Source organism: Hyaena hyaena, unplaced genomic scaffold (genome assembly GCF_003009895.1).
Source record: "Hyaena hyaena isolate Hyena2069 unplaced genomic scaffold, ASM300989v1 scaffold_13, whole genome shotgun sequence".
NCBI classification, from domain to species: Eukaryota; Metazoa; Chordata; class Mammalia; order Carnivora; family Hyaenidae; genus Hyaena; species Hyaena hyaena.
The window spans coordinates 1,936,899-1,946,623 of NW_024080645.1; the positions used below are offsets into that span (position 1 = coordinate 1,936,899).

At 57.0% G+C, this 9,725-nt stretch overlaps 1 protein-coding gene across 1 annotated transcript in view; it reads left to right on the forward strand.

The window, feature by feature from the left end:
- WDR93 (WD repeat domain 93) overlaps nt 1-6,311 on the forward strand; it is a 47,888-nt gene extending 41,577 nt beyond the window's left edge. The window contains exon 17 of the mRNA XM_039257628.1: nt 5,992-6,311. Coding sequence (XP_039113559.1) covers nt 5,992-6,088 — 97 coding nt within the window. The 3' untranslated portion in view covers nt 6,089-6,311. The remainder of the gene's footprint in view (nt 1-5,991) is intronic.
- The last annotated feature ends 3,414 nt before the right edge of the window (nt 6,312-9,725 follow it).

The window sequence follows — 9,725 nt, forward strand, 5'->3', positions numbered from 1 at the left end:
GAGGCTGTTCTCCTGGGTGTCATGTCGTGGCTCGGCATCTCTGGAGCTCTTTCCCAACAAGGCTCAGAGGACCTCCGTGTTTCAGGAGCCCGTTTCCATTTGTGTCTCGCAGTTTAATGCCCTCTTTTTCCGGCTGGGAAAGGGTGAACCTTCCCACTTCTCCCAAAAGCCAGCTGGCCACCCGGCCTGTGGGAACGGACCAAAGGCCAACATTTCCAGTGCTGGGTGGCTCACCTCCTGCCTGGTGGCAGGGGGGCCCAGCCCACTGAGGCTGCCCCAATCCCCGACTGACATTTCCAATCCTCAGCCAAGGAGCCTGACATTTCCAACCCTCAGCCAAGGAGCGGGGATTAGTACTCGGACACGTGCAGAGCCCTACTGAGCCCCTGAAATCTGCTTCAGGTGGAACTTACAACCAGAAAAGGGTACTTCCTTGTTGTAAATTTAAAAAAAAGTTATTCATCATTCTGATAGAAGTTCTATATGCTGTGGAAATCTGGAAAACAGGACGACGCAAAAAAGAACATTGAAACCACCCACAACCGTCACCCCAAAACCTAGCCCTGCTGTTCATAGGTCAGTGCACTTCCCTCAGGGTTTTCCTTGGGCGTTTTTACGAAGTCGAGATCACGTTTCGTGTTCAGCTTTTAAATCTGGCTTTCTGTCACTCTGGAATATAACTTAATTCTTCAATTTTAAGAAAAATTTCCCTGGAAATATGCCAATGTCACTTCCGTGGAAAGGGGGCGTCTGCAATGAATCTCTCCACTCCCCTGTGGTCGGGCTGGCCTTTCCGCCCTGCCCCCTGCAGTCCGTGTGCCTGCATCGCCTTTTCCAGAAGTCTTTCCTCCCTGTCTGTCCGCAGAGCTTAGCCCTCAGGTGTCACACCTGAGCACCTCCGTAGGGTGGCCCCATAGCGGGGAGGGATGGAGTGGGAAGCAGGGAGAGAGCTGGAGTCCTTGGGGCTGACCAGCTGGAAGGGGGGGGGGCGGGGAGGAGGTGGCCTGGGCTTAGGGCCGCCCTGGGAACAGAAAAGCTCAGGGCAGTTCTCACTGGGACCCAGCAGGAGCTGGGATGGGGTTGCACTGTGTGGTTGGGGCCAGCCCAGCTTGAAGGAACTTCTACTTGGGCCTGATCACAGTGTTCGAATTACATCCCTTGTGACAAGCAGCCCATTTCCCGATCGGGTCCCAGCAACACAGTGGGAAAAACTGATTTAAAGAAGGCTTTTCCTGTTCTGTGTGCTCTGAGGTCTGATATCTGGGGCTTTCCCAAAAAGTAGCCCCCCATGCCCTGGCTCTGACATTTTTATTTTGAAACTTTTCATATAGCAGTTTTGGGGGGAAAAAGTCGCTGAACATCCAGACCTAGCCTCTGTCACTCACATGTTCCTATTGTTTACCCCCGATATGCGTACAGGTCCCAAATATTTCAATCCCACCTTGTTTTCCCCTACTTACTCCACGTGTCTGAAACCACTTCCCTTGGCCCTAAAACTGGGTGAAATTTCAGGGCAGTGGCTTATGTGGCAATCGATTCAGAGTTGCGGGCTTGCAATAATCTGTCCAAACTGTTTTCACAAATAGTTTTGTGAAACTATTTCATAAATAGCCAGTGTGAAAGGGCACCTGACTTTGGCGCTTTAAAAGGAGGCCAGTGAGCGGCAAGTACGCGCCCTCGCCCCCACCCCGAGGACTGGCCTCTGTGCCCGTCCAGCCCGGGCTCCGGGGACCACTCCCAGCTGGCGCCGCACCCTGCTTCCGGGTCTGCCCTCCCTGGCCAGGTCATTCGTGATCACAAGGCAGAAACTTCGGGACAGTGGGCAGCAGACAGAAACAGTGTCCCTTCCTCTCTCTGTCCCTCTCCTCTTTGTCTCTCTCTGTCTTTCTCTCCCTTTATTCCTGTGGAATACAAAGCCCAGCGAGATCCGGGTTCAAGCACCCACGTGTCTGCCAGAAGGCGGGTTTCTGGGATGAGCGGGCACCAGGTCCGCAGGGCACCTGGCCCCCTGGGCAGGCAGGAACTGAGAGCCCACAGCGATTTTAATTAGGCAACGAAGGACACTGAGCATCTTTCTGTTACACGTACTATACGTCTCTCTCATTCCTTCCCTGGCTGGCCCTGGATATGTTTCTCACGCGTGGGTTCATTTTAAGAGTTCTGTGTCAGTGTGCTGCGAATAATTTTTCCTGGTGTGTCTCTGGACAGGAGGACTTGGGGTTGCTCATCTAGCCAGACAGAAGTTTCGAGTGTCCGGTAGCTGGAGTTTTCCATCTTCTCCCTTGGGCTTCACGGAGGGGCGGGTGCAAAGCGCCTCAAATCCGGGGTGCAAGCTCTAAGCTCTGCAGTATGACTGGGACACAGACAGGGGGCTCTGGCTGTGTAACAGGGCGGGCCTCAGTGTCTCCGTGTGTAAAATGGGTGACAGCTGCATGTCTGCATAGCACATTGCCTAACACACGCTGCAAGGGCCAAGAGGCTAACCATTTTTATCATCAGATCGTCGAGAAAGACTGTCCCCACGCCAACATTATGTTGTAGATCCTGTACCCACGCGGTCTGGAACACACGAATGACTTTACCTTCGGGCTTCCTTTCAAAACTTGCCCTGGTCACATCTCTCCAGCTGCCTCTTAGACAGCTTTTTGGTTTGTTTTTTTTTTTTAAGATATTTTTAAAATTAATCTCTGTACCCAACGTGGGACTCAAACTCACAACCCCTAGGTCAAGAAGTTACACTCTCCAAGGCACCTGGGTAGCTGGGTTGGCTGAGCATCCAACTCTTGGTTTCCAGCTTGGGTCACAATCTCATGGTTTGTGGGATCGAGCCCTGTGTTGGGCTCCAAGCTGACAGTGCAGGGCTTGCACCAGATTCTCTCTCTCCCTCTCTCTCTTGCCCCTCACTTGCTTGTGGTCTTCTCTCTCTCTCTCAAAACAAATAAACTTAGGGGCACCTGGGTGGCTCAGTTGGTTAGGCATCCAACTTCAGATCAGGTCATGATCTCGCGGTTCGTGGGTTCGAGCCCCACATCGAGCTCTGTGCTGACAGCTCAGAGCCTGAAGCCTGCTTCGGATTCTATGTCTCCCTCTCTCTCTGCCCTTCCCTAGCTTGCACTCTGTTTTTCTCTCTCAGAAATAAATAAACATTAAAAAAAAAAAAAAAAAAAGAGNTCTGTGCTGACAGCTCAGAGCCTGAAGCCTGCTTCGGATTCTATGTCTCCCTCTCTCTCTGCCCTTCCCTAGCTTGCACTCTGTTTTTCTCTCTCAAAAAAAAAAAAAAAATTAAAAAAAAAAAAAAAAAAAGAGTCGCACACTCCATCGACTGAGCCAGCCAAGCACTCCTGGACAGTCCCTTATTAAATCCATGTTGTTTTGAACTCCTGACCCCAAAATTTCACATCCAGTTATTTATCAGCAGCAGATGTATTATAATTAACTTTACTGAGCACCTACTGTGTGCCAGGGACTATGCTACGTGGTTTGCAGGCATAATCTTATTTTTACTATTATTGTCCCCACTGCCCAGTGAGGAAGCTGAGGCTGACGAGGTCAAATCACCCTCCCAGGGTCACCAGCTTGTCAGCACAGGGGCTGGGTTGGCACACAAGCAGTGCGGGTTCAAAGCCCGGGTTCGTAACCTGCACATGCTCTGCCCCCTCCCTGCCCAGCGCTCCCGCACGCGGGCCCAGAGTTCCCTGCAGCCCGGGCAGCATTAGCCGAAGAGTGGACGCCCTGATGTCCTCAACAGGGAAAAAGGCGGCGGCAGATCTGTGAGTGCCTCCCGGAAGCAAGTTCTGCGACACGGTTTCAGTGCAAAGAGCAGGGGCACCGCAGTGTGTGGCACGCTTCCATTTAATTAAAAAAAAATTATATGCACATCTACGCTTGTATGTGTGTAAACAATTTCCAAGGATTTACAAGAAGCTGTTAATTACCATTGCTGTGGGAACAGAAAATAAGGGTCGGAGGTGAGAGAGAGATTGCTTCTTGTTGTATACCCACTTGTATTCTTTGATTTAAAAAAAAAAAAATAACGTATATTTTTTCAGGTTAAAAAGTTTTAGGGGCACCTGGGTGGCTCAGTCAGTTCAGCATCTGACTTCAGTTCAGGTCATGATCTCATAGCCCATGGGTTCAAACCCTACGTTGGGCTCTGTGCTGACAGCTCAGAGCCTGGAGCCTGCTTCCGATTCTGTCTCCCTCTCTCCCTGCCCCTCCCCCACTCATTCTCTCTCTCTCTCTCTCTCTCTCTGCCCCTCCCTCTCTCTGTCAAAAATAAACATTTTTTTGAAATGAAAAAAATAAAAATGTTTTAGTGCACCGAGTACCAGATACATCTCCACGTGGATGTCCCTTGGCAGGCAGAGCCTCAAAAATCCTAAGCCGCAATCATGGTGTCTCTCCCCAGAAGTAGCCCTGTTCCTGCGTGGCCCAAGTGGGTTAACATCCTGTGCGCATCAGGCTCCCAAGGCAGAAACCCAGGCACCAGGGACACCCCTTCCCCAGAGGGGCGGCCTCCTCCACCCTGCTCACAGCGGGCATATGCAGAACGAGGGGTGAATCCTGAGCTGCTCTGGGTGTCCCATACTGAATGTGCATTTATTTGTTGCTTTAAAAAAATTAACATCTTATAAAAGATCCAACTCAAAGGTCTTCTCTTCCAGGAGCTCCCCGGGCAGGTGGGTCCCTCCCGCCTTCCTCCCTTTGACGTCTGTGGCCTCGAATTACAGACGTCCTTCTCATTCTGTCACCCTGACAAAACTGAGGGGGGGAAGCGGGGCTGTTTTAGCCAGTTGGGGCCTTTCCCACGCTTGCACCCATGCCTGTCACTAGGTAACCAAACCAATGTGAGTTCACTCCGTGGGGGGTCCCACATAGAAACTGCAGCAGGTGGGGGCACCTGGGTGGCTCAGTCGGTTAAGCGTCTGACTTCGGCTCAGGTCATGATCTCACAGTTCGTGGGTTCGAGCCCTGTGTCGGGCTCTGTGCTGTAAGCTAGCTCAGAGCCTGGAGCTGCTTCGGATTCTGTGTCTCCCTCTCTCTGACCTTCTCCTGCTCACACTGTCTCTCTCTCTCTCAGAAATAAATAAAACATAAAAAAAAAAGAAACTACAGCAGGTGAACTGTGGCCCAAGGGAAACTGCCTTCGCAGCAAATGAGGAGATCACGGAGAATAACTATGACAGCCGTGACTCCCAGAGCCGGGGTGGGTGGGTTCCTTCCATGGAGGGTTAGGGAAGTCTTGTCACTGTATGCAGAGATGGGCATGAGGCCATACACGCGCCCTAAGGAAACAGGCCTACACATGTACCTTATATGTCGCCTAAATGAGATGAGCTGCTCCGAGGAGTGGACAGTTGGGTATTATGAGTAAAGGTAACTACCGGTCCCTCCCTGGGTCACCCAACGGTCCAGGAGCACAGGCCTGAGTGGGGAGGCTAAGGTCAAACTGGTCTGTTCAGCCGGGCTTCCAGAACTCTGTGCGGGCATCGCCGTGATTGCTAGAGGGGCGGTTTGGGCTTCCATCGCTACGCCCTTGGGTCTTTTGCCTGAGTTAAGAGAGAAGCTGGAAAGAAGAGCTTAAGGAAGAATGTAGGACAAAGGTCAGTAAGTTCAGGCAGGTGGGCAGTCAAGGTCAGGTCTTGGGGTCCAGCCGGTGACAATAGCAGATGTTCGAGAAGCATCTACTCCCAGGAAGCATGGGCACTCTGACGTGGCTAACGGTGGTCCCCGCCACAGACCGGAAGTCCCCATGCACCACGCCTTCCATCGGGTGCTTCAGAGCGCAGGCCCCGTCGTCACGCGGTAAAGGTGTTTCGAGTACCAGGCCAAGCCCCGGGGACACAGACGTGCCGCAGACGTGCCATCGGGACAGCTTCTTAGATTAGCACAGGGCGGTCAAGGTCGGCCCCGGGGACCCGGGAGCCGGGCGGCAGGGGGATGACGCGGCACAAAGCGGTTTGCTCTCATGTCCACCTGTGCGGCCCGCAGGTTCCAGAAGCTGGAGAAGAAGGTGAAGGAGCAGGAGCACGGGATGCGGCTCCGCAGGTACTCCCTGCTTCTCCAGAGAGAGACCTCCAGGAAGTGACGCGCTCGCTCACCAGCCTGGGACAGGCCGGCTCCGCCCCGGGATGCTCTGGGGTCCAGGGACAAGGTGACGGAGGGCTGCCACTCAGGAGGCCCCAGGGCCCCGGCGGGCAGTCTGGGACCTCAGCAACGGGAAAGGGGTGACCCGGGGAGCCTGCAACCCTAAGCCGCTTGTCAGAGCCCCCGGCTGGGCACACGTCACCCCAATAAACAGTGATAATGTCTCCGGCCTCCGAGGTTGCTGCGGGTATAACCCTTCGCGCCCACCCACGCAGACCCCAGCAGGGCCCAGGCCCGGGCCTTGTGAGGGGCCCTCGCCTTCTAGGCCCAGGAGAGCCATGTTGCTCAAAGGAGCAAGACCCCAGGACACCCCGGCTACCTTGTGGCCCTTTTCTCCCCACCCACTTCCTCTCCCTCTCTGAGCTGCCTCGACCCTTCTGGAATTGCCTCGGAGAGGCTGAGGAGGCTCAGAGGTTGGGCGACCGCCTGAGGTCATACAGGTCTGAGAGGGAGCTGTGGCCGGGGACCCCAGGGTGGGGGCAGGGGAGGCTGCAGGGTGGCGTGGCTGAGGGACAGGATGGGGGGGCAGAGAGGTGCCTCTCTCTCTTCTCTGGAAACTGCCCTTCCCGGGATAACCTACTGGAGGGGTCCCCGCTTGAGGCCTAGGCCCGCCTCTCCGAGGACACTATGTGGCGCCTCCGGGAACTGCAGGGGCTTGAGGCATCCCAGCCTCCCTGTGGCCAACTGCACGCGGGGTTTGGGACAGGCAGCTCCTTTTGTGTCCCCACCATCTCCTCCCGTGGGTCACACGCGCTCCTCACTGTCCTGACCGGCGGCACATCCCTGGATGAAGAGGTTCCCGCCCGCGGCGCTCCGCCCCTCCCCCCACCACGGGAACAGAAACAGCGGCGGAAATAAGCTTTACAACAATCGGTCCTGTTCCTCTACACAGCAGGCACCGTGGTCGCTCCCTTCTGAGCGAGGAAAACTCAGGATGATGGCCTTGGCCTTGCACACCCCCTAAATGCGACAGGGGGCTACCATTTCTGGGGCACCTGCTGTGTGATGTGCCTGCTTTACAAGTCCACCTTGTGAGATGTAGATACTGTCACTATCCCCATTGTACAGAAGGGAAATGGAGGCTCAGGGCACACCGCTTGGAACAGCCTGAATCAAGTCCTAATGGGCTTTTCCAACATCACGTGTCAGAGACCCAACTCTCAAACGAACTTCAGGCTTGGCTCATGTAATGTAAAACTCCAGGTGCCATGCTTTCCTGAGTAGCCGGGTCCGGGCGCTGGGTAACATCGGGAATCTCTCTCCGTCTCTGTTCTGATGCCCTCTGCCTGGGTGGCAACATGACCGCCAACAGCACCCACAGCCAGTGTCCCTTTCAAAGTCCGGAGCCTGCTTCTCACTGGCCCGGACGTGCTCTCACGCCTGAGCCCCTCGGGTGCTGATCGTGCGGGCCCCCGTGGCGCGTGCCCATCCCTGGAGCGACGTGGAGGTGGTGCCCATCCAAACCAAGGAGGGGAGAGCGCTGTCCGCAGAGAGGAACATGCCAGGCCTCAGGGGAAGAAGGCAGGAAGGGTGCCCCCACCCGCCCTCTCCAAAGTCAGGTGTGACCAACTCCAGGCCGCCTCCCCATCTGCTAGTGTGTGGGGGCAGGGCAGGAAGGGGAGAGGGGAGCTGGGGCAATCACAAGGAGCCTCATAGGCCAGGTACACAAGGGGAGGGAGGGGGGAGGAAGGCGGAGGACCCAGGGCCTGGCAAGGCTCCAGGGAACCGGGCAAAGCTGAGCTGGAGACCCACGGCTCTAGCCCCGCTCACGGCTGGTGCCCAGTGGTGCGAGGGGCCCCCAAAGAGGAGCTTGCCCACTGGGTGACGGAACCCCGCAGAAGCACGAAGAACCCTGGGTCTCCTCAGGGGAGGCTGAAACTACTGCGAGTGGACGGAGCGCCCAAGGCGAGACATTTGGGAAGCAGCACCCTCAGGGTTGTGCAAATGCAGGGATGACATGCAGGGGGCGGGGTGGGCAACGTGGCTCCTGGCCTCGCCCTGGGACAAGCAGGGGCTTTGCTGTTAGGGCTAGCGTCCGTCCCCAGCCCCCGGGCCACCCAGTGCTCCAGATCCGGGCCCCTGCAGAATCCTGGCGCACCCACCCGCCCTTCGGATGCACCTGCTTATTTGTCATCGGGTGGCCAGAGGGACACCGGCTGGCCCTCCTCCAGGTTCACCAGCGACCCACCCAAGGCAGGGGCCTGCCCTTCAGTCCTTCCCCTAGGATGGGCCGATAGAGACGACTCAGGACCACCTCCCCCTGCCCCGCCCCGGGGTCCATCCTGTGACCCATGCAGCATGTCCTTGAATCAATGTCTTGAATACGGAGGGAGCCGTCCGCTTGGCTGCCCCGCCTTAGAGCGGGGCCACCCAGCACCTCCAGGGCGCAGCCTCCCCAGCGGAACGGCATCTGTGCTCAGCGAGCGGAAGGTTCGCGGGCAGCCACGGCACTGGTGGCCACGGCGCACTGGGGCCTTACTTCACACGCCCCAGCACACACACTTGCCCGCCAGGCCTATTCCAAACACCTGACTTGCCAACTCCCACCCACCGCTGTCGCCGCCCCAACAGCCAGGTAGGTGCTACCCAGCTTTGTGAAAAAGTCCCTGTTTCCTGTGCTTTAGTGTCCCGATCTGTTAAATCGGTAGAAGCGCGCGCACCTGCCGGCCCCACCTGCGCTCCGAGGCTACGGTGACTTGAAGGTAGAGGGTGAGTTGAAAGCCTTTGACACAGAGCCCGGCGCAGCTGGCCAACCGCTCGGTGGCCGCCGGTGCCCCTCTGGCCCGGCCAGCTGTGACAGCGGCTCTTCGGAAGGACGCAGCGCGGCGGCCGGCGGCCCGGTGGCCCCGGTGGGGCACCCCGTGCGCATGGCACGCTCTGGCGCCCGCCTTCCAGCAGGCGCCCTGCCAGGGAGCCAGGTGAGGTGAGGCGCCTCCACGTGCCCTCTGTCCCAGGGACAGGGTGGCGTTCAGCTGTCGCCCCAACCGCGCACCCCAGGGGAGACACCCAGGCGCCGCACTCACATCCGGGTCCCAGTCCAAGGCTGCGCCCTACCCCCGGCTCCCACGCGTCGGTGAGCCGCCTCCTTGCTTAACTTTCCCATCCTTAAAATGGCCCCACCAACTGGCCCCTTCTCACAGGTGCTGAGAACTATGCGAGCGATGCTGTCACCTACCTGGAAGGTGATCTCTGACGTGGGCCTTGGACCCGGCACCCAGGCTCTCCTGCCGGTGCGGGCGGCGCTGGCCCAGCAAGGGGGCGCAGGCGCGGGAGAGGTGGGAGGAGACCCCTTCCCGTCCGCCTCCTCCGTCTCATTAGCAGAGACGCGCTAATGAAACTTCACACCCAGGCGCTGATAAACAGTGGGGCCGCTCCCCGGCTCCGAGAGGGAGGAGAGGCCCTCGGCAGGGGAGGGCGCTGGCCGATGAGTCGCACTTATCTGTGAAAAGACTTGCTAATAACTTTAATTCCCCATCCTAAACCGCAGGGCCTTTGCCATGCAAACAGATTTTCTAAACTGGGTGGGCCCCGGGAAAAGGCTTCTCCCTCCGCTCCAGTTAGGATCCCGGGAGGGGAAG